General features: G+C 41.5%; 2 protein-coding genes across 2 annotated transcripts; one reads left to right on the top strand and one right to left on the bottom strand.

Annotated features, from left to right (window-relative positions):
* The first annotated feature begins 234 nt into the window (after positions 1 to 234).
* On the top strand, positions 235 to 4,573 carry LOC143291321 (dynein axonemal light chain 4-like). The gene is made up of 3 exons (XM_076601188.1): positions 235 to 376; positions 2,937 to 3,020; positions 3,812 to 4,573. The coding sequence occupies exons 1-3, from the start codon at positions 311 to 313 to the stop codon at positions 3,974 to 3,976; spliced, it is 315 nt and encodes a 104-aa protein (XP_076457303.1). The 5' UTR covers positions 235 to 310; the 3' UTR covers positions 3,977 to 4,573.
* Positions 4,574 to 11,662: 7,089 nt separating this feature from the next.
* On the bottom strand, positions 11,663 to 20,910 carry LOC143291315 (vesicle transport through interaction with t-SNAREs homolog 1A-like). The gene is made up of 8 exons (XM_076601173.1): positions 20,817 to 20,910; positions 19,249 to 19,307; positions 18,597 to 18,707; positions 17,335 to 17,409; positions 15,660 to 15,744; positions 14,196 to 14,266; positions 13,636 to 13,697; positions 11,663 to 12,246 (listed from the first exon to the last, which is right to left on the bottom strand). The coding sequence occupies exons 1-8, from the start codon at positions 20,908 to 20,910 to the stop codon at positions 12,153 to 12,155; spliced, it is 651 nt and encodes a 216-aa protein (XP_076457288.1). The 3' UTR covers positions 11,663 to 12,152.
* Positions 20,911 to 26,152: the final 5,242 nt, after the last annotated feature.

Here is a 26,152-nt window from a genome sequence, read left to right as displayed (position 1 = left end):
TTATTTTCTCTTTGAGCCGCAGGGTCGCGTCCTCTCTAATAATCTGTTTCTATTTTTTACAGTCTTCCTGGCATGCTGCCACAGTATGCATTCATGTTAGTGCCTTTAATTTACTCCGAATTGCGTTGGGGATAGGATGGTAGGGTGTCAAACCACTTTGCCACTCTTCATAAACTGTGTTCATCCTGACTCACGTGACGAGTACATCTATTTGGGGAATTGGGTTCACGCGTGCGCAATCCACATAGTTACCGCTTTTGATTTTTGAGGTGCTGAACGTGTTCCACTCTGAACAGCGGATTTTCAAGTCATGGAAGCCACAGAAGAAAAAAAGGAAGCAGACACTAAGAGAGTGCACACCTATCCTCTTATTCGGGTAAGTCCATTTATTTGACTGGCAGCAGAGGATATACATTGTACTCGGGGCGGTTTGTTAACAATACAATCTCTCGGCATTCCCTCGGTCATTTCTATGGACGCACAGTAACCCAAACACAAAACATTTTATATAGCATTGATACCAAGATCAGCTGTATTGTCTCACTCCTGTGTGTGAGTTATTATGATTAATGGCATATTTCATACATATGTGATTCAGTACAGCTTTTGTCGTGAAGGTTTACGTCAAGAAGGTTTACTTATTGGAGCTGAAAATGATCTTAGTACACGGCAGCCAACTCAATTTTCGTCGATGAACGGTAGGCCACTCAGCCCATGTATCCCCGTTCGTAAACTAAATTATCTGATTCATTGAATGATTGATATTTTGAGAGAGAGAGAGAGAGAGAGAGAGAGAGAGTTCTTCTTCTCCTCGATCTCCTTTCATTACCATTGTCATATAGATAATGTGAATCAAAATTATATAATCTATTCATCTGAATACACACACACACACACACACACACACACACACACACACACACACACACACAGATATCTATCTGTCTACCATCCAGTCTACATCTCTCTCTCTCTCTCTCTCTCTATATATATATATATATTAAGAGAAAGATATAATTAAATGTGTTATATCTATCTATATATTTATTGATCTCTCTCTCTCTCTCTCTCTCTCTCTCTCTCTCTGTGTACTTGAACATATTAACTATCAAGGTTAGCTGCAAGTTTTACATTTGAAAATGCATATTCATGCTGTGCCATTTGGTTACAAAAACAGCCGTTTATAAAATATTAGTATAATCATGTTTCAAAAAGAGCCGGCTTGATACACAATTGTTTTTTTTCCTAGTTGACAGAAATATTAATCGTTAATAATTTGTCTCTGTATGAATGCAATTTAGCAAAATGTTGATAGGTTTGGGTCCATCTTTTATTTAAACATAAGCATTTGTGTATTTATAAGTTATTTCTCTACACTTTTTATTAACATTTTAATTGCTCATCTTTGTACCTTTTTCATGCAATAGCCATTGACGATGGTCACCCCAGTGCTTTATATGATTTAAAAATTTGTCTTAATAATCAAACAATTGTTTTTGTTAATCTTATTACTTGATTTGTTTTTTTCATGGACTTTTGGATGTATGTATCAAATATAAGATTTAAAAAATGAAAATAACACCCAAATTCCAATCTTACATTATTCTGACACTGGTGGAAGTTATTGTAATTAAAAAATTTTTTTTTATGTCATTCTTATTCAGATTCATTGAAAATTCCTTTCTATGACTTTTCTTGCCTTAATTCACTGAATAACACTGTTGATTGTTGGAAAAGATATTCAACATGTCTGACAATTTCTGCAACAAATTTAAATTAGTTAGTAGTTCATGTGTAATATTATTTGTTATTGTGTCATCTGCAAACATAAAAATACAAAACAATTTTTTGGTCTAAAAGGCAAATTGTTTAAAAGAAAACAAATAAAACTATGCCACTTACGCTTCCATGGGGATCACCACTTAATGTGTGTGTGTGTGTGTGTGTGTGTGTGTGTGTGTGTGTGTGTGTGTGTCAAATACTTATATTCTGAGACCTGCCCATTTGATGATATTCCTGGTCTTTTCCAGTAATTTGCCTTCTTTATCATCCGCTTTATGTTATAATCTTTGATGATAGATCTGTCCAATTGCTTTTCTAAAGTTATAAGACAACACACACACACACACACACACACACACACACACAACACACACACACACGCAATTCATATATATGTACTTAATGTACATATACTCAAGTATAATTTTATCAACATGGTGAGAGAGAGAGAGAGAGAGAGAGAGCGTGACAACGGATGACCAGAGCATATTATGAATCTCCCCTCATTAAAAAAAAAACAAAAACTCAACAAATTAGAGAGATGCATTAACTAATAGAGAGAGAGAGATAAAGAGAGAAGGGGGATATAATGATAAATTTAAAAAGAGAGAAAGAAATAAGGCTGGAGAGGCAAAAGGAAGATTTGAGCTCTTCAAAGACAGCAAGTAGGGGCTGTTTGATTTCTAAGGGAGGCAACGGCAGTGAAGAGACCATTCCTGCAGAAAGTGATCTGGAGACAACACTTACATTCATACCAGGCGAGAAATAGAAGTCAGTACATTTGTATAAATTTATGAGGTCCAAAATGCAGATTCAGTAGCAACAAAACAAAAAAACAAAAGCTAAAGAGAGAACGAACGAACAAAATTTTATTTTACGAGGGTAAAGGAGTAAGAACAAAGTACTTGTTTACGTCCAGCCCTCTGGGCATAAATAATAATTGGAAAAAAAAGAAAGAGAGAGAGGAAGAAAAAAAAAAGAAACAAGAAGAATCAGTAAACTTATGTACAGGTGACAGGGCCATTTGACATAAAAAAAAATAAAAAAAAAATTGAAGAATTCGTGTTTTTACTCTAATACAAATGTGTATATATATGCATGTGTATGTATGTATGTGTGTGTGTGTGTGTGTGTGTGTGTGTGTGTGTGTGCAGCATTCAGATATGAATGATGAAATGAAGACAGAAGCCATGGAATTGTGTGTCACGGCCTGTGAAAAATTTGCCAACAACAATGAGGTAAGCACGAGTCATTAACTGTGCCATGCGTGTACACTTAATGAAACTTGTTTGACAGATGATGGACTGTGGGACTTTATTGTGGCAGAAAGTATAGACTTTCATTTCATGAAACGTGTTTGACATGTCTATCTATACTATGTATGTATGCATATATATACATATACATATATATATATATATGTGTGTGTGTGTGTGTGTGTGTGTGTGTGTGTGTGACTAGAATATCTTTCTCAAGATGAATGTGTATTTTGTGGTTGTTAAATTTTGTATTCAGACATGGTTGTGATTGTTACTAGTATTATTACTGATGGGAGATTATTACCACACAAATTAAAGTGTCTGTCTACTTGTTTTGCATGGGTCATGCATTTGAAATAATTTCTTGGCGGTTGTTTGATTGATGGTAACCAAATATTTACCATATAATCTTAAGAGAGAATCACCATTTTACCAGAATGCATGTGACCGAGAGCTGTTTTTAAGGATGATGATTATTCATGTACAGATGTGATCATCATCTTCATTATATTGATATACACCAGTTTCTCATGGTTTTGGCTTATTGTTTGAAATTTGGCCTTTATTACCCTGGGGAATGCGCATAATGTTCATTTCTCTGCTTTTCTTTGCCTTTGTATAACTGGTGGATCTAATCAGAGATCTGGACTGAGCGATAAAAGCAGTTTAACAATAATTCAGCCAAACACTTTCTTGTCACTCCACCCATCTCTGTTTATCTGTATTTGTTCTGGTAAGTTGAAGTTGGTGCATTTATTTTTTATGTGCAGAATGCAGCCAAGATGATCAAAGACACAATGGACAAAAAGTTTGGTGCATCCTGGCATGCCGTTGTCGGAGAGGGCTATGGCTTCGAGATCACACATGAAGTCAAGAATCTGTTGTACATGTTCTTTGGAGGAAATATGGCAATTTGTGTGTGGAAGTGCTCTTAGATATTTCTGAATGCATGTGAAATGTCTGTTATTTACTGTTTGTCTTTCCATTGTCTTGATAATGTATAGCAAGTTTTAAAATACTTTTTCATGATCATGACCTGATTCCGTCCATGTCTGTGATTTCTTTTGGAGACTTATTCAGTCACTAACCAGATTTGCCATTGCACAGTGAACTGACTGCAAACAAGATCGGGGCTGCCAACTGATTCACAAACTCTTGAATCACGGATAGAAAATATTAGAAGAGCTCATCCCTTTTGTCCTCTGCTGAAGAAAAGTGTGGTCAGCAAGGTAATTCGGGTCCCCATGTTGGAACATCCAACAGTCTTCATATAATTCAAATGACACTAACTGCAGCACAACATGTTCTTCTCAGATTAAGTCCTCTCACTGACAGTGTTTTCTAAAATGATTGTTATCATTTGGGCCTTGCACCTGTACATAGAACATACCCCTTTTTCCACTCACGCCCCCCTCCCCCACCCCTCCCATTTCTTCAAAAAGTAAATTCCTTGTTTATTATCTTGAGACATATATAATTTGATATTCCTTTGTCTGTTTTAGTATTTGGCCAAATAAACAAATGTGAGTAAATTGTTTAGCCTCTGTTTTATTGGCGAGTGTATTTCATTTCTGTGAATGCTATCGTATTTGTGTCACTGAGGGTCTGAATGGGTTTGAATCCTGGTCAAACCCTTTCTCCCAAGTTTGACTAGAAAATCAAACTGAGCAACACAAAAGAACCCATGGTAATGAATGGGTTGTCTTCTGATAAAATTCTGGAAAAGAACTCCACTCTGATCAGTACACAAATATGTATGCATGCACTCAAGGCCTGACTAGCACACTGGGTTATGCTACTGGTCAGGCATCTGCAGGCAGATGTGATGTAGCATAAATGGATGTTTGAATGCAGTGACACCTTGAGAAACTGAAAACATGCAAGTTCAACTGATTCACCTGTGATCATTAGAGGCAAAGGGGGAAAAATGCAAACATAATTATGTCACGTTATAATTTACGGTCTTGTATACTCACAGAAATATGATCCAAGACTCATCTTGGATACAGCTCACATTGATAAAAACCTTTTGTTGCAGAGGGAGATAGTGTACTGATTCTGAGAAAAAAATAAGTGATGTGTTATGTTCATGCCTGCAACAGCATTTTTTGTTTTTTTTTGGTGTATGTTTGTGTTCAGCTCATTGAATGTGCTGCTATCTAGATTATATGCTCAGTGTCTCCTTTTCACAAGCAGCTATTCAAATAAAGTTTGTGAAGAATCTTACCAACGACACACATGCACTGATACAAAGCTGACAACAGGCATGAGTACTACACAGACTTACTTTATTAACTCAAGTGTGTAAGCAAAGTGGGTCTTTGTTATTACCTGATCTCGATTGTCAGTAAGTCCATCTGTGTGTGTGTCTGTTGTAAACTTTAACATTGTCATGTTCTTCGCTACTGCAAGTGGTATAGGGACCAGCTTCGTGGAATAATAGTTACAAACATGAACTTTCCAGTTATCCCCATTATCATGAATATGTAGGTAGGTTTAAAGGTCAAGGTCTTTGGCAGAACAGAAAGATCTTTTCAGAGCTGTTGCCTTACATCCAATTTACATCAAACTTGATCTGCTGACTTACCATAGTAATAGCACGGTCTGTTTTGAAATAGGAAAAGTTTATAGGAACAAGAGAAGTAAGGTCTTGCATGCAATCTTAAAGCTTAGTGCAATTAGTGCTCATGGTTGAAAAAAAACCCACCCTAAACAATGAAGTTTAGAGGAAGAAAGTTCAAGGTCATGTGACTTTAAGAAAAAAAATGCAATTTTCACCAAACTTGATACAATGGTTGGTTATGGCCAGAACGTAAATTCTTTAAGACTTATGGTTAACATTTGATAGGTTCTGGAGGGCTCACCTGCATGTCGGGTCTGTGAGCAGGTCAAGCATCTGCCTTGAAAATTCATATATATTTTCATAGCAGATGTGGTGTAGCATTCATCGATCAGTCCACACTCTTTGGTGATTTCTTGAAACTAAAACTCTGGTTAGGACTGAGTGGGTACCACACCGAGTCTTGAAAGCATTGCCTACCTTGTGTAAATACATACAAGTAAAGCAGACTACATACAAGGTAATCTAATTTTTTCTGATGTTTTAAGTTGTTCAAATGCCAGTGCCTCTCATGGACACAAACACACACGCACACACACACACACACATATTACATATGTACAAATTACAGCACAAAATACAGCAGTTAATAAAGAACACCTTTTTTTCCCTTCTGAGCAATAACTGTATTGACATCATCTTCCTCTTTCTGCTTAGAGCAGAACTGACAAAAACAATCATGAGCACAAACCACAAACATTTATAAATAATTTATCTAATTGACCAGTGAAACAAATTATCTCTTCCAAGCATTTTATTCAGAACTACTCAATATCCGGCATTACATCTATATGAACACAAGTTGCAATCATAATATCATCAAAATGAGTCAGAAAAACGGAATAAATAAATGGGAATGTTCCTTTAAACTGCAACTTAAAGACTATTACCGCCAAGTTATATTTGACAAATTTAGTAAATGCAAGTCTTGATCAGTATCACGATTGTTATCACAGACACAGGAATAATGAATGGATGACTGACACAATCGGTGTTTACCGTCAACGCACAACACCATATATCAGCATTTACTGAACGCACAACACCAAATGACCCTTTAATGTGAATACTTACTCTCTTACACACACAGACATACACACACACATAAACATAAACATTACACATCAAACAAAGCCTTTCCAATGCTTCATGGGTTGACACAGACATGTACTTTCTGCACAGACACACAGCCATTGCCATGCTACATGGGTTGACACAGACCTGTACTTTCTGCACAGACACAGCCATTGCCATGCTACATGGGTTGACACAGACCTGTACTTTCTGCACAGACACAGCCATTGCCATGCTACATGGGTTGACACAGACCTGTACTTTCTGCACAGACACACAGCCATTGCCATGCTACATGGGTTGACACAGACCTGTACTTTCTGCACAGACACAGCCATTGCCATGCTACATGGGTTGACACAGACCTGTACTTTCTGCACAGACACACAGCCATTGCCATGCTACATGGGTTGAAACAGACCTGTACTTTCTGCACAGACACACAGCCATTGCCATGCTACATGGGTTGACACAGACCTGTACTTTCTGCACAGACACACAGCCATTGCCATGCTACATGGGTTGACACAGACCTGTACTTTCTGCACAGACACAGCCATTGCCATGCTACATGGGTTGACACAGACCTGTACTTTCTGCACAGACACACAGCCATTGCCATGCTACATGGGTTGACACAGACCTGTACTTTCTGCACAGACACACAACCATTGCCATGCTACATGGGTTGAAACAGACTAGACCCATATTTTCCACAAAGGCACAGCCGTTGGCATTCTGTATTGGTTGACACAGACCCATACCCGACACTTTCTACACAGGCATAGCCGTTGTCATGTTACATGGGTTGAAACAAACCCATACTTTCTGCACAGGCACAGCCGTTGCCATGCTACATGGGCTGACACAGACCCATACTTTCTGCACAGACAAAGCTGTTGCCATGCTACATGGTTTGACACAGACCCATACTTTCTGCACAGGCACAGCCGTTGCCATACTACATGGGTTGAAACAGACCCATACATTCTGCACAGACAAAGCTGTTGCCATGCTACATGGGCTGACACAGACCCATACTTTCTGCACAGGCACAGCCGTTGCCATGCTACATGGGTTGAAACAAACCCATACATTCTGCATAGACACAGCTGTTGCCATGCTACATGGGTTGACACAGACCCACGCATTCTGCACAGACAAAGCCATTGCCATGCTACATGGGTTGACACAGACCCACACATTCTGCACAGACAAAGCCGTTGCCATGCTACATGGGTTGACACAGACCCACACTTTCTGCACAGACACAGCTGTTGCCATGCTACATGGGTTGACATTTCTTCGTTTGTGGGCTGCAAGTCCCACATTCACTCGTTATGTACATGAGTGGGCTTTTAAGTGTATGACCATTTTTACCCTGCCATATAGGCAGCCATATTCCGTTTTCAGGGTGTGCATGCTGGGTATGTTCTTGTTTCTATAACCCAACGAATGCTGACATGGATAACAGGATCTTTAACGTGCATATTTGATCTTTTGCTTGTGTATACACACGAAGGGGGTTGAGGTACAAGTAGGTCTGCACATATGTTGACCTGGGAGATCGGAAAAAAATCTCCTCCCTTTACCCACCAGGTGCCGTTACCAAGATTCGAACCTGGGACCCTCAGATTGAAAGTCCAACGCTTTAACCGCTCAGCTATTCCGCCCATCATGGGTTGACACAAATCCACAAAGCAAAACATGGTATTTTTCTGCACACCTGGTTTGTTTCTAAAGGTCTGCATTCAGAAATGCTTCCATACATTGCCCATGCACTTAAGGACATTTTAGAATTTCAAGCATGCAAGCACCAAAGTAATAAGCTTTGGATTATGCATCTGAATCAGTGCATGACCAGACTCGAGAATGGTTTTTTATATAGATACAATGCAGGTTTTGGGCATACATGTGCAATGAGTATAAATGAAGGGGGTAAGGTGTCAGGAAATATCTGTAGGTTTGGGTGGGATACGTGAATATATATAGGCATGTTTCTGTGTCTGATGTAAGCTGTATACATGCATGTTTTTGATTTTCTGTGATGGGATATGTGTAAATATAATTATGTACATGTGTTTCTGTGTGATGTATATATACATGCATATTACTGATGTTCTATGTTATGAACCATACCTGAACCACAAATTTTTCAAAGCACAGATGCACGCAGACAATGTTGTAAAACTAGGTCAAGTATTATGCACATTCTTCTTCTTCTTCTTTGTGGCCTTCGACTCCCACGTTCACTCGTATGCACCAGTGGACTTTTATGTGTATGACGTTTTTACCCCCCGCCATGTAGGCAGTCAGAGGCAGAGGGGGGGTGGGGGGTTGGGGGGGGGGGGCACACCAGGTATGTCCCTGTTTCCATAACCCACCACATACTGACATGGACAACGGGATCTTTAATGTACATATTTGATCTTTTGCAAGCGTACACACATGAAGGGGGTTCAGACACTAGCAGATCTAATTATCTGTTGACTTGGGAGAACAGAAAAATCTTCACCCTTTACCCACCAGGTGCCGTGACTGCGATTCGAACCTGAGACCCTCAAACTGAAAGTCCAACACTGTAACCATTCAGCTGTTGGCCCATCGAATGCACATTATCAAAACAACAGAATAATATCATTAATGCACATTATCACACAACACTGTATCATCATCAATGCAAGACAATTGAGAGTATTGTCAACTGGAATGCAGCATGGTCAAAAATGTCATGACGTTTTATAATATTCAGATGCCAGTCAAAAGTAATTTCACTCCAGGTTGCTACCACTCACATGCACTCTATTACTGTCAAGCACTAATATGCCGCAAATCCACTGATTGTATTTTTATCACATCACTATAAATCCACTGACTGTGTTTTTATCACATCACTATCACTCCAAACTCTTGATCTTTTATCTATGCATTATTAACCCAATCAGCATAGTGTTAAATTCACAATCTGCTAGGATCCCAACCTTCCTAAGTTAATAAAGTGTCGTACAGAACTACACATGATCACCTGTGGAGGAACCAAACCTGCCAACATGCTATAAACCCAATCCTCAGTGTAATGTCCACATTACCAAAACACCTTGAACCAGGTGTATGAACCCACCTTTAAAATTGTTACACAGATCTACAAATAACCGGTACACAATAAATCCAATCTTTATAGAGTAATATCTATGTAATATGTAATATGTTACAACTACACTATAACCCAACATCCATTGTGTCATATCAACACTAACACTATACCCTGTATATAGTATAAACTCAACCTCTAGTTTTTTATCTACATGCTATCAATGCACTAGAGACATTAACATTATCAACATAGTTTTCTTTCTCCAATATAAACCTATGAAACTATTAGCATTACAAAGACACACTAAGTACACACTGAACATATTATGTAGCATTTTATCAATTCTGTATAACAAGCCTCTCTCATTCTTATAACTATACTTTATCTCTATACACAGTCACATATCAATACATCCAGCCCTCATAATTCAACCCAAAACACATAATCCTCACATATAACTGCATGGATATCCAGTTCTTTTTTTTGGTTTTTTTTTTTTTTTTGATACCATCCAAAACTAAATGCTTATATTTTCATACTTTTACTCATTCTCACACACTTGCCTCCAACCCCACTGTCTGAACATAAGCTTTTTCTCACATACATAAATATCAAGTTTCTTCAAGTCATTAAATGCTTATTCCACCATGCAATTAAAAAAAATTAAAAAAAAAAAGAAAAAAAAAAGGGTGACCATCACTCTGTGGACCCCTCTGTCACAAGGTTCCGAAGGGTGAACACATCGGCACTGCACATCCCCTGAACAAACACAGACCTTGAGCTGCCCCAGGGGGAAGGGAGGAGAATGGGGTGGGCACATGGCTGTGCCCTGAAGTAGATGTCCATAGAGTAAGAGAATAGGGGTGGGGGTGGGGGGGGAGGAGGTTGGGGGGGGGAGGTAGGGGTAAGGAGGGGGTCTGCTATGACATGCCATGAAGTTGATGGTTGAGACGGCCGTGAAGGTGAGGGGGGGGGGGGATCCCCTATGGCATGCCATGAAGTTGATTGCTGGGACAGTTCAGGGGGTGTGGGGGGGAATCCCCTGCAACGGAATGCCATGAAGTTGATTGCTGGGACAGCTGGGGGGGGGGGGGGGGGGGAATCCCCTCCTATGACATGCCATGAAGTTGATTGCTGGGACAGTTGGGGTGTGTGGGGGGAATCCCCTGCTATGACATGCCATGAAGTTGATGGCTGGGACAGTTGGGGTGTGTGTGGGGAATCCCCTGCTATGGCATACCATGAAGTTGATGGCTAGGACAGTTGGGGTGTGTGTGGGGAATCCCCTGCTATGGCATACCATGAAGTTGATGGCTGGGACAGTTGGGAAGGGGGGAGGGGGTGTCATGAAGTAGACAGGGGGAGGGGGGGAGGGTGGCAGTCTGCTGTGGAGTGCCATGTACAGTTAGGGGAAGGGGGGGGAGGGGGGAAGTCTGCTGTGGTGTGCCATGAAGTAGACAGTTAGGGGAAGGAGGGGGGAGGGTGGAAGTCTGCTGTGGTGTGCCATGAAGTAGACAGTTAGGGGAAGGAGGGGGGGAGGGAGGCAGTCTGCTCTGGTGTGCCATGAAGTAGACAGTTAGGGGAAGGAGGGGGGAGGGTGGCAGTCTGCTGTGAAGTGTGCCATGAAGTAGACAGTTAGGGGAAGGAGGGGGGAGGGGGGAAGTCTGCTGTGGTGTGCCATGAAGTAGACAGTTAGGGGAAGGAGGGTCTGCTGTGGTGTGCCATGAAGTAGACAGTTAGGGGAAGGAGGGGGGGAGGGAGGCAGTCTGCTCTGGTGTGCCATGAAGTAGACAGTTAGGGGAAGAAGGGGGGGAGGGAGGCAGTCTGCTCTGGTGTGCCATGAAGTAGACAGTTAGGGAAAGGATGGGGGAGGGTGGAAGTCTGCTGTGGTGTGCCATGAGGCGGACAGTTAGGGGAAGGATGGGGGAGGGAGGCAGTCTGCTCTGGTGTGCCATGAAGTAGACAGTTAGGGGAAGGAGGGGGGAGGGGGGAAGTCTGCTGTGGTGTGCCATGAAGTACAGTTAGGGGAAGGATGGGGGAGGTGGCAGTCTGCTCTGGTGTGCCATGAAGTAGACAGTTAGGGGAAGGAGGGGGGAGGTGGAAGTCTGCTGTGGTGTGCCATGAGGCGGACAGTTAGGGGAAGGAGGGGGGAGGGGGGAAGTCTGCTGTGGTGTGCCATGAAGTAGACAGTTAGGGGAAGGAGGGGGTAGGTGGCAGTCTGCTGTGGCATGCCATTAAGTATTCAGAGGTTGGCAGTCTGCTGTGTGTGTGTCATGAAATAGATGGTGGGTGAAGGGAGGGTTGGGGGGTGGGGGTGGGGGGGTCAGCTTGGTCGTGCCATGAAGTAGATGGCCAAAATGATGGTCACCACTGTGATCAGGCCTATGCCCAGCAGCAGGATTCGGTTCTGAATGATTCTGCACACACACACACACACACACACACACATACATTCACATACGCACATGAGCACACAGAGAGGAACACATTTGTGCACACATACACGCGCGCCTACCAGCACACACAATCACAGACACATGTACAGTCGACACACAAGTCTTGCAATCATCAAGTTATGCTTATTATTATGGATCATACTGTGTGAAACTTACATTGAGAAAGAATTAGCGAGTGCATTTTCTATGGTGAGGGTATGTGTGTGTGCACACATGTATATATTATGTGTGTGTATTTGAGTGCTCAGCTTATATCACAGATTGACATAAGCTTACAGTTTCACCAATAGGAAAGTGAGAACTGCATGATCAATGGTTTTTCCACTGCAATGGAAAGTCATTCACAGCTTAGTCTTTTGTAAAGGACTAGGACTCTGAAATTAGGAGGCAAAATTGCACTGGCTCTTAGTGCTGAAGCCTTGGGGGCTAGTTGGCCTTTGGAAACCATCCCAATGCTGGATGTCCTGAAACCCTCTTGGCTGAGAGAGTCGGGATGTAACTTGGGTAAGACACTCTCCACTATGATCAAATTCTAGCCCAGTTAGTCAGGACAGCAGATGCCTCCTCTGCTGTTTTGGTGGTCAAAGTCTGACACAACTGACTATCATACATCCATACAAATGCGTGTGTGCATGTTTATATGTATGTGTAAATATGTGGGCACACAAGTATTTTTTGTGTGCACGTTTGTGTGTGGTTCCTAACATGGTTCTTGTCTGAGTGCACAGTTCTAATGCAGACACAGAATTAACACATCACCACGTATCATTACTGCATAGTATGTACTGTACTGTATGTAGGAGGATATTATCTTTTTTAACATTACACTCTACACTCAAGTGGAGTGATGGCCTAGAGGTAACGCGTCCGCCTAGGAAGCGAGAGAATCTGAGCGCGCTGGTTTGAATCACGGCTCAGCCGCCGATATTTTCTCCCCCTCCACTAGACCTGGAGTGGTGGTCTGGACGCTAGTCATTCGGATGAGACGATAAACCGAGGTCCCGTGTGCAGCATGCACTTAGCGCACGTAAAAGAACCCACGGCAACAGAAGTGTTGTTCCTAGCAAAATTCTGTTGAAAAATCCACTTCGATAGGAAAAACAAATAAAACTGCACGCAGGAAAAAATACAAAAAAAATGGGTGGCGCTGTAGTGTAGAAACGTGCTCTCCCAGGGGAGAGTAGCCTGAATTTCACACAGAGAAATCTGTTGTGATAAAAAGAAATACAAATACAAATATTGCTCCCCTTCCTCACTGATCCCAGACACAAGACAAGCAGAATGAGACCAAGAAAGATGAGTGGCCCATACAGTACAGCCATGCTGCTGCACCCCACGCACAGCACTCACCTCTTCATCATTCCGGACAGCACTCTGGAACTCTTGCCCAACGTCGTGTCCATGTCATGTAACTGTAACACACATCACCTTTTACTGCCCGCATGCATACATTAACACACACACATACACACACACACACAAAGACACACACACACATTCTCGTGATGTTCATAAACAGACACACCATAGACGTGCACACACACTGTCTACCTTTAACTGTGCACACACACAATCTTTGGCTGTATTGTCTGTATTTGGCTTTGCATGTCTACACTGATGATATTTATGTAAATGAATGCGATGCAGAACATGGACTCTATCTACTGACATTGGGACCTGATGTAAACTGACACAGGATCCTCATAAAGTAACAGATTGAGTTATCCTCATCCTTGTACACTGTGCCACCTGTGCTAATGAATTCAAGCTTAAAATATGTCCCAAGCCCCAGATATGGTGAAGAAGTAAGGAAATCCCAAATCAGTCCTTGCACAAAACACATAACTAAAAGCACGTACAAGAACAACATACCTAAAATGTACAATTCAAACAGGTCAACGCATACATACCCTACTCCTTGATCTTTGAATTGTCTGCCTCTGGCTGTGGAGATCTTCCATAATTTGACTTCCTATTTCTTCTGCAATCATAAAAAAAAAACCTTGCTTATTCAGATCATGATACACATTAGGTTCATGCCACAAGTGAAGTTCTCCATCTCACTGACAAGCACTTGTTTGATTAACTTTGTCTGCATGATCATAACAGCAAGTATTATGATACATAAGTTGAAGCTCATTAACCTCTAAACCATGTAGGAGAACTATACTGCTAATATGTTTCTTCATATTTTCTATTAAAAAAAAAAAAAGAATCACACTTTAAAAAATTATATTTACCTTGCAGTCTGGTACAGCAATGCTATCTATTCTGTCTTCATCTTTTTAGCCAGCTCAAAACAGAGAGTGAAACAAACTGTAAGAGGGGTGTGTGTGTGTGGGCAGGGGCGGGGGGGTCACTTGTTTCCTTGCACAGTCTTTTCACTTTCACTCCTTTGACAAGTGGGCATCACAACAACAGATGCAGTACATAATTGTGTTCTTTCTTTTCATGCATCTGACAGTGTCAGAAAACATCTCTTTGTTTTTTGGTTTTTTGCTTTTTTTATCAGATAACAACACGAGGTTAAAGGTGTAAAAAGTACAGGGTTAGTTTACAAAAAAATCATTTTAATCACTTAAAAATTTCATATCTTCACAAAGTTTATCTGTTTCAAAAGTTATCTCTCTTCTCCACTTGGTGTACCTGTAGAGATTTCCAGGTGAGATGTGACTTTTCAATACTGTTCCCTTATCATTGCAAGCTGCTCCTTGCAGTGCTGGAAGTTTTCTCTGCAGTTGGTAGCCAGTGGCAGCAAGCCTAACCAGTCCTGCCACCATCAGATGGCTATCCCTGGGTTTGTTTGCAATGTGCACTTATCTCCCTTGTTGAGGACCGGGCGAGAGCTCTGGAGCTCTATGGAGTTCACTCCATTAAAAAAAAAAAAAAAAAAAAAAAAAAAATCTTATCTCTCCTTTATTTTCATGCTTCACCTTTCTTCCGAAGCAAGCTTCTTCCTTAGCATGACCTTTTTATTGTCACTGTTCCCTTGAGACAGCTGAAAAGTGGTGGAGCGGACAGAATAACAGCAACAAAGCATCAGGCTGAGCTCTAATTTGGTCAAAAACAAAACCTCTTCGTATTTTTCTTGATCCAATCGAGTTTTCCAGATGACGCCTAAATGATCACAACCACTCATATCTGTCTTAAAACAGATAATCCACCACTGACATATCAAATGTTAAGAGGCACCGTGGCAGACAAGAGTCAGTCAGGCCTTGAGCTTCTGATACACTGTTCGCCAGTGATCAGAGTTTGATATCCTGTTTCAATGGCATATATATATATACACACACACACACACACACACACAGTGAAAACTGTTACATGTTCACACACACACACACACACACCCCCCAAGTGTGAAGCCTCACCTGTCTCAACTGCTATCCTGTAGCCTTGCTCCAGTTTTCGAGTGGACCGTTCCACTCGCTCAGAGTTGTCCAGCAACCTGGTCCGCTGTGTTCACACACACACCCAGTTATATTCTATGGTCACATTGTTTGGACAAAAGCATTTTAACACAAATAAAGTGTTTTGTTTGGACTAAAGCATTTGAACACAAATAAAGTGTTCTCTGAAACTGGTAGGACCTTGTTTGGTCAAAAGCATTTGATACACATAATCATGTGTTCTTTGACATGAGTAGGTCATTGTTAAGTCAAAAGCATTTATGACATCTATGTGTTCTTTGAAAGTCACCAAAAATGACCAGTGTATGGTGATGGGGGAGCTTTCAGACAGAAAACCCTCTGAAGACACTAGGAACAAAACACTGCACAAACATAGAAAAGAGCAACAGTGCAGAAAAACACCTAGAAAAAAAAAAAAAAAAAAAAAAAAAAAAAAACAGAAATATTCTTTTGAATGAATCCAGACCGTGTAGTTTCTTCACAGACAATGCACTGAAACAAAGCAACAATGAAGCATTGGCATGCTGACAGCTCCACATATAGCAGTACTTTGCTTTGGTAGTTTCAGCCACACCTTCATATCAACTGACATGTCAGTTAACAGTCAGCTACTGGCCTTGAACATTTGGGGGGAAAAAGAAGAAAAATACCAATCATGACTGCAGTTGTACACACCCCTTCTCTCTTAAAGTTATCCGCGTGTGTGGGGTGGGTGGGTGGGGGTGGGGGGGGTCAGGTGTGTGCTGATTATCTGGTTGTGGTTTTCTGCAATTCATCTTTATTCTTAATCGGTCTATTATAATCAATGTGCAGTATAGCAGGCTATGTTTATAATTATATTCAAATAATGTTTCTTAATTCTTTCTGTTTTTACATTAAGAATACTAGTTATTACCTGCAGTGTGTGGATGATGTATGAAACGATGTAGGTGATATTTTTTTTACATTTGTATCTTCATAATATTTGTAGGGGCTGTTGTTGGCTTTTACAGTTATGGTCCCCATGGTGTTTACTTGTCTATGTTGTGATAATGCACCTGACCAAATTTCTCCAGTTGGAGATAATAAAGTTGTTCTTATCTTATCTTATCTTAAACCAAACAATCTTCTAACTTTGCCTTCCTCAAACACACACTTGGGCTTGGTTTTCCCAGCATGACTGCCACCCCCACACCCCACCCCACCCACTCCCCCTCCACCCATCCCACACACAAAAGCATGTGCACACACGCTTTAACCCTTTCACCGCCAAACTCACATTTATGCACAGGCGTGGTAGAGGACCCATGTCACTGAAAGGTGACCATTCATTGGTCTGTTATCCATGAACTTACTGCTCTTAATGTTAGGTGGTAGGATAGGCCTATTTTCTATACATTGCAGGGAGAATCCCCAGCTATTCTCAGCCACTGTCTTTTCTGTGTTTATACCACAAGGGAATTTTGTAGTCTAAATTGACTGGCGGTGAAAGGATTAACACAACACTGATGGTTAGCTTAAAATACATATTATTCAGAATAGCTGATAATTATATACAGATATACATACATGCACACACATGTGCAGAAAAGACCACATGAGACAAAGAACACTGGTTGATAGTGAAGAACACAGGCCATGGACAACACCAGCGTACCTGGTCTTCTGAGTCATGAGTGTCATCTCCCAGGAGCTCATCCCGACTGGCATCAATCCCCAGCCTGGCTCGCTTCTGCACGCAGACAACACACAAAACAATAGCAACCATGGGCAATGCTGCTCATGCTGTATATCATAACCCAGCCAACAAAATGATCATCTTAGATAATGCCCTATTTCTTCCCCACCTGCCTCTCATTTGAAGAGCTTATATTGGATAGCAAACATATGTAAATCTACACCCCATTCTTCTCTCTCTCTCTCTCTTTTATTTTATTTTATTTTTTTACATTGTTAGGGAATGGAGGAGCCAATGGAGGCTCAACAGTAATTATGTGCAGAAAAGGACAGATTTCATTAAATGATTTGACTCTATCATTAAACCCTAACGTTGTCACCACTGCAAACTTAATTAAAAGATTCAACATTTTGAGACTGACAATTCACAAAGGGTCAGGTCCAATTTTCTGTTCTAAAGTGGCACATACTTTCTAATGTGTGATCAGATGATTATGTATCTTACAAAAATGATAGATATGGGTAAACCTATAGACATAATTCATTTAGACTTCAGAAAAGCATTTGATTCTGTACCACATCAAAGACTTTTATTGTTTTAATAAAATAAGCTTCATATGATATCACTGGAAGCATAATGAACAGGACAAAAAACTTCTTGTCAGAAAGGACACGGGTATTTAAAATTGGAGAAAAGAAGTCAACTTATGAAAATGTTGTTGTTAGTGGTATACTACAAGGTAGCATACTTGGCTCTGTGCTTTTTACAATATACATAAATGACCTCCCTAAGAATATAGAAAGCGTATGCAAAATAATTGCAGATGATACTTAACTTTACGGTAATGCACAAAATAAAACAACACTACAAAAGGACTTATATAAGTTACAGGAACGGTCTGATAAATGGAATCTGAATTTTAATGTAGCAAACTCAAAGTGTAAAGTAATGCACATGGGCAAAAAACCAAAAACCATATGATAACAGAAGACACCACACAGGATATAGAGAAATGTCAAAGTGAGAAAGACCTTGGCATAACCTTCGATCATAAATTATCATTTGACATACATATACAGAATATAATAAATAAAGCCAACCAGATGATAGGAGTAATTAAGAGAGTATCAGTATCAGTATCAGTGCTAACTTGATGTATGTTGTCTATGGGAAAGAAAAAGACGAATCAAGTGGTGCTAACTTGATGTATGTGGCCTATGGGAAAGAAAAAGAGGAATCACCATGTCAGTCTGCTGCTTGCTGAGCTCTGCCTGGTAGCTGCGGATGCGGGTCTGGTATTTCTGTCTGTCCTTGGCGTCCTGCCCCTTCACCTCCAGCTCCATCTGTTCCAGCTGCAAAACATCACGCAGAGGGAAAGGTAACTGTTGCCCGGCTGTTACAGCACACAACACAGCAGAAACACACACACAAGGGAATCAGAAATCACATTCTCTCTAACTGTAGCACAAAGCATATTGAGCAGACTGAAGTGCATGTGTGTGCATGCAGAGTATATAAAATGTGTGTGTGTGTGTGTGTGTGTGTGTGTACGTGTGTCTGTGCAATTTCATGCATTTGTGCATGTGTGTGCACATGTGTGTGTGTGTTTGTGTGGTCATGCGTTTTCAAGCTTCTGTGTGTGTGTGTGTGTGTGTGTGTGTGTGTGTGTGTGTGTGTGTGTGTGTGTTTGTGTGTGTGTGTGTGCACGCTCATGTGTGTGTGTGTTCAGGGAATATTTTTTATTCCTAAGAAGAGATAATGTGACATAAGGTACATGGGTTCATTTACACATCTTTGGTGTTAACTACATGCACTAAACTGAGAAATGACTCTCTCTCAACTGTTAAGCAATAAAATTAACACAACTGTTAAATGTCAAACTGTCAAACTAACCAGTTCTGATGCTTCCTCAAACAGTTTGTCTGCTTGACGCACATGCTCTTGCTTTTCCGCTGAAACACAACATTAAATATCATGTTGATCTTTTTTTTTTCTTTTATCTGAATTCCAACAAATTCCTGTGAAGTGTAATTGTATATTTTACAATGAGATAATAAACAAATATAACATAATTGTATTGGACCACATCAGGCTGAACAAGATCCACAATGGCGTGGAAAATCCCCATGGCAACATGTACCAATATGGTGCACCAGAACTTAACTTATCCTGCTCTGCCCCTTCCTTTTTTCCATTACATCCTGATCTGCCCCTTCCTTTTTCCCATTACCACACAAGACTATATCGGCACTACTAAAGCATCCATGCAGTGGTACATCTGATCCATCTCTTGAGGTATTCAATGATTCATACACTCATAAATGCAAGTATTTGTGCTTCAGCCATAGATGACAAAATGACAAAATAAAATAAATCAACAAGTCACAAGCCTACTTTTCCCCAAGAATATACAGAGCAGCTAAAGACAAAGAGTAAAAATGTTTGTAATAATCTAATTGCAATAATGCAAGTATATACTGTATGAATAACATCTAAAAATGAGACCATGGAGACACAGTAAAGAATGATCACAAAATCTCTTGCATGTGTCTTAATACTTTTTCTGTGATCATCTGAGCATCTGCTGACTCATCTGTTCTTTGTATTCCACAGGCAGAATGGTCAAGGTGCTTATCTGCCAACACAGTGTCCATGGGTGTCTGTGTTCAAATCCTGGTCTTGCTCTTTCACCCAAGTTGACTGGAAAATCAAACTGTGGATCTAGTCATTTGGATGAGATGATAAACCGAGGTGCCATGTGCCACATGCATGTGGCCCACTGAAAAAGAATCCATGGCAACATAAGTGTTGTCCTCTAGTAAAATTCTATAAAAAGAAATCCACTTTGACAGGTACACAAATATATTATGCATGCACCCAAGGCCTGACTAAGCATATTGTGTTATGCTGCTGGTCAGATATCTGCCTAGCAGATGTCCAAACAGTGCAGTGATGCCTCTTGAGAAACTGAAACTGGAACTACTCTTGTCACCTGGTGCAGATCTGCCATCAAAACAAAACTGTACGAATCTGCTTTCATGGAATGTCTTGGTGCTGGCATGTTGTGTGGCGGAGTGTGTGGGTGTGTGTGTGTGTGTGTGTGTGTGTGTGTGTGTTGTCACTGACAAATGTATTCCATTTGTCTTATTCGAGTTATCGCTGTATACTCTAGCTGCAAGTCTTCATTAAAGTGCCCCGTCAATCTCTCTCTCTCTCTCTCTATATATATATATATATATATATATCTTTTTTTTCTTTTCTTTTTTCATATTGATTTTGTTAGCGCTCTTGGCCCCTGTGCAAAGGACGCAGAACGAATTATATACCCATCGAGTCATACGACAGCAGACGAATTTTTTGGAGTCTCTTTCAGAAACAAAGTATCAACAGTTATACATTGTAATGGACAATTCATCAATACAATTCACGTGCTGTCAAGTGTAATGAAAAACAAGTCATACCCCCAGTTGTACTTGAAATTCTGCCGATATTAAACGTTATGTCAGCAGTGACAGTCGAATACTGTTGTTCAAAATTCTGTAGCAAGCTCGCCATTTTGCAGTCACCTGACCCAGGAAGGAAATGTTACTCCGGTTAGGCGATTTATATACCAGTTTGGGATAGCCCGTACAATTCCGGATAGGTAATACCAGTTTGGAACAGGCATGCCACTTTCGAAACTGGATCAAGTCCCCGGAAACATGCACTCAAAAATTGTAGTGTGTGTGTGTGTGTGTGTGTGTGTGTGTGTGTGTGTGCATTTACATTTATTTGCGCGTTATGGTTATTGCCGTCTTTTTTTTTTCATTATTCTTTTTTTCATTTTATCATATATTTTTTAATTTATATTTCATTTTATATCTTTATCTATTTGATTACTTATTTCTATTTTATTTTATGTTTAGATTTATTTCCTTTTTTTTCTAATTTACTTTTCTATTTATATAACGACTATCCGTTTGTTTAATATATATCCTTTTTTTCCCCTCCGCAAGACCCTCAGTCCTTGTTGGTCGTTGTTGCCTGAAACTGATTGAGTTTATCCGGTTCTACTGCCACATATTATTCATGTCATCAATTCTTCCTTATTGTCTGGTTATTTTCCTGCCGGAAAGCTTCTAATCTACTGTTGTACGCCCACTCACCAAAAAGCCATTTTTGGACCATGATTGTTTGAACTGAAATCATCAACTGTCTCAACTGAACTGTTTGTCATTTTTTTTAACAATTTAAAAAAAAATGCTATATTGTATTGTCTAATATAGTGAGCTCTTAACTCATTTGGAACTATTAGTTTACCTTATTCTCACCAGTCATCTTACAGACGTGGTCATCATAGTGGCTGCCGTCGGAAACGCCGACTCAGAGACCCTTAATTCTTATAGTAACAAAGTTGATGTCCTTGACTGATTTGCTTTCTGGGTTTGATTAAGATAGTACGACTTGATACACATGTTCTCGCTCTTTTAGACTTGTCAGCAGCGGCTTTTGACACTATTAGCATCGACCACTCGGTTATCCTCTTGAACAAACTTAAAACTTCCTTTGGTATTCGTGACACAGCATTTAGTATAGTAGCATGGATCACGTCTTTCCGGCGTCAGATTTCAGATTGTACAGCCGGAGAAAATGTGTGTGTAAATGTGAAATACTCTACTAAGTGTATTTGCTTTGTGATATGGTGTCCCGGCTACTGACGTACAGGCGTCCGTCACGGTCCTTGTCCCGTTCTTATTATGGTATTCAGTGTATGCGGCCCGGCTCACTGATGTGTCGAATGTCACGGCAGTCATCACGCTTTGCTGACACTCAATTTTGGCATCAGTCGGCCTCCGAGTCTGAACTGAGTTCCGGGAGTGATGCAGCGGTGACGGGACTCAAACACGGTGCAGCGCTGACCTAAAGGACTGGATGACTCTAATGAGCTGCAACTGAACGTGATGACGATTCAGTAGACTGTGACTGAATTTTATGATAGCCTGTCCAACTTGAAAAAAGTTTCGGCCGCCGGTCAGCTGACATATCCTTCCTTGTTCTGATCAATAGCACATCTCAGTGTTTCCCGGCGAGGCTTTTTCTTTCTGTTCGCAGTCTTAATTGGTCAGTGTAATCCTGCTAGTAGACCAGTATCTTTCCTTCCGTGTATCTGTAAAGCTGCCTATCCGAAACTGCGGCGTAGAATCAGTTCTATCGGCCGCCACTATCTCTCAACTGATGCATGCGGCAATCAAAACTGCCGCACTTCAGTGTATGCGCCGGCTTTGTTCTCCGGATCAACTTAAGACTGGACGAAAGTTATTCTGTGCAACCCTTTTGCCGTTGCATTCTATTCCGAATTATCTTGACAAACTCAGTTCAACGAATTCCCAGAATAACTGGCTGCAACCGCCAGAGTCATCTCCCTACAAGATCACATTCAGCTTCAAGAGGACCTCAATCAACTCGAAACCTGGGCCACTGACTGGGGTATGAAGTTTAACCCCAACAAGTGCTACATCCTCAGTATCAGTGCAGCAGTCAACCAACCACATCTACTCCCTGTGTAACACTCCCCTTCAGCATGTCCACACACTGAACCCCTATCTAGGTATTCAACTCTCCGATGACCTGAATTGGAGCACCCACATTGGCTACACCTGCAAAAAAGCACACAGCACCCTTGGCTTCCTCGGGAGAAACCTGCGTTTCTGCCCCCTGCAATGCAAGAGGAATGCATATCTATCCCTCATCAGACCAGCCCTCGAGTATGGCTCCATCATATGGCGGAGCTGACGGTCCTTACCTCAAACAGGATATTGATAAACTTGAAAAAGTGCAGCGGCGCCTATCTGCCCGGTTCATAACCGGCGATTATAAATCCAGAACACCCGGCTCCATCACCACTTAGATGCTTCACACTCTGCAACTGCCGACACCGGCTCCAACAGGCAGACATGATATACGCCTCATCTTCCTCTACAAGGTGGTTGAGGGATTCAAACGGGTACTGGCCATGCCACCTGCTGAGTACTTAACCCCACGTAAACCAGAACGACTCATAAGGCCACTGACTGGCGCGAACATCTGGCGATCAGTACGATACCACCAGTGCGATCTCTAATCATGTAAGAAACAACACAAGAACATTCCAAGTCAGCAGATGTCAGACAGAGCAATACAAACAGTCATTTTTTGTTAGCACAGTAAAAGACTGGAACCACCTGAAGAAAACATAGTAAGAGCACCAACTCCCAACATCTTCAAAAAACTATTAACATCTCTACAGTGAACCTGCTAAGCTGCGCACACCCCCACCCGTCGCGACAATGCCATAATCTTGGCGACAGCGATGTACTTAACAGATACAGAGAACATACTCATCATGTTTGCAGAGCTTCTAAATTTGACTAGTGTTTCTCTTCCGTATCCTTCAACTGATCTCCGAGTCTCCACTGGTTAGCTGTCTCTGATTGAATAGGCTATCCACTCTGACCTTTTCTGCAGTCAACTGACAGATCTGGCCCGAAGTATCTTTCTGAACTTTTCTGTCCATATCTATGTACTCAGGCTCCGTCTCCCAGTCGCCAGCGGCTCTGTCAGGCGTTCTCGAGTCCGTCTTCTGACTCGACTTCTCAGGACACCTTATGTCAGAAGTAAGACCTGTGGACACATATATCATTTTCAGTTGTTTCAGTCAATTGCCAAAGACTGACGTGGAACAACCTCGATGATCATCAGTAGTAAAGTCCGTCATTCGGCCGCTCGGACTTTTCGCCGTCAAATCTGCGGCGGGTCTAAAAAATTCTTGACCTAGCCGCTGTTCTCCCTCAGCTGAGCAATAAATTTAGGCCGGGGTGTGGCAGGTCCACTTCCTCAGTTGTGTGTGGTGTGCTTGATTACAATAAATTATATGTGCATATACATATTTATGTCCGCCGGTCAGTGTACAGATACTGTGACATCCATGCGTGCCAGTGTGTAGCTGATGAACTTGAATGATTGATGTGTATTCCGGCAGTGCCGGTGTCAGTACGTCAGTATGGCGGTTTGACTGATCGATTGCGCGCGCGCGCGTCTCCTTGTCCGGTGTGTGTGTGTGTATGTGTGTCGGTGTGTGTGTGTGTGTGTGTGTGTGTGTGTGTGTGTGTGTGTGTGTGAGTGTCCGGTGTGTGTGTCAGTGTGCGCCCGGTGTGTCACAGTGTGTGTGTGTGTGTGTGTGTGTGTGTGTGTGTGTGTGTGTGTGTGTGTCCGCCGGGATCGAGTCCGGGCAGTGCCAATAATAGTGTTCGCCGTGCCACGGCCGCCGGGTGCATGTCAGTGTGCGTTCACTGACTGTGCCATTGCTCTAACATCTCCAAAATTCAGAGCAGAAATGAATGCAGAGACGCTTCCACACCAAGGCAGTGACCACCTCCCGGTAGTGTTCAGTCTACAGAAACTGTCAGATAAACCCTGTATGAAACCGCGTGATCCATTTCAGTATGAAACCAAAGAGACAACCATCATCGAAAAATTAAGACGCAGAAGAAACAAAAGAACGGCACCGAACAGGATGCAAACTATTCAGCCCCCATGGTGGAATTCCGACACAGAGAGAGCCTGGATAGAAAAACATGCGGCTGTCAAACTTTGGCAAAAAGAAAGAACAAAACCATCTCCGGACAAAGATATTGAAACAAAAATGAAAGAAAAAACTAAACAGTTTGAAATCATTGCTCAAGAGGCCAAAAATGACAAGTGGAAACAGTTTTGCGAGGCACTCAGTTATGACTCAACATTGACAGTTCTGGCAATTTTATCGTCGCATGGAAGGGAAAACGTGCACAACAACAACCCCAGACATAGTAGACACTGACGGAACCAAGCTTAAGACAAACGAAGAAAAAGGATCCGCCCTGCTCAAACGTTTCATACAACAGAGCGATCAAAGAAACTTAGATGAGAAAAAGAAATATGTTGAGGAGTTAAACCAAACTCTTATGCAGACTGGACCTGATGATGACTTGACAATAGATGATCTAAACGAAGCAATAGCTAAATGCAAGAAAGAATCAGCTCCTGGCCCAGACAAAGTTCGCTACTCGGACATCAAGGAACTATCGGAAGAAGACAGAAGCAACCTTTTCAATCTATATCAAAACAGTTTCCACAATGGACATGTGCCGGAGGACTGGACACACAGCTTCTTAAAACCCATACCAAAACCAGGAAAGGACCATCATCAGGTAAGCGGCTACCGGATCCTAACCATGCAAAACATTGCCGGAAAGCTCATGGAACGCATGATAGCCAGGAAACTTGCAAGGGATCTTGAACACAGGCACATTCTCCCTTCAAATCAAGGTGGTTACAGAACAGGCAAGTCCACATGGGAAAACGCAGCTGCTTTTGCATATGAGGTGTATGAAGGATTTCAAAGAAAAGAAGAAACACTAGCAGTAGCAATCGATCTTGAAGATGCCTACAATAAGGTCCAGTTTGCGCACCTCATGGAGCTGCTACTAAGGTATGGAGTAAGTTTGACACTGACAAGATGGATAGCAGCAGCGCTTCAGGAAAGAACCGTCGTCCTACGCCTCGAAGATTGGATGTCTGCACCTTCTAAACTATCCATGGGACTGCCACAAGGGTCTCCGCGTTCTCCTGTCCTCTACAATGTCTACACGAAGGGCCTTGCAGACTTAAACAACAATGGAATAGCTCGGGTGCTTACTCTTGCGGATGATGGCCTGGTCTTCAAAACTTCGAAAGATGCTCAGGAAAGAACTAAAGCCGTCCAGAAACAACTAAACAATATTGCTCAATGGTGCAAAGACAC

Source organism: Babylonia areolata, chromosome 1, assembly GCF_041734735.1.
Source record: "Babylonia areolata isolate BAREFJ2019XMU chromosome 1, ASM4173473v1, whole genome shotgun sequence".
NCBI lineage: Eukaryota > Metazoa > Mollusca > Gastropoda > Neogastropoda > Buccinidae > Babylonia > Babylonia areolata.
Note: the sequence above shows the minus strand (reverse complement) of the source record. Positions and strands in the feature narration are given on the sequence as shown.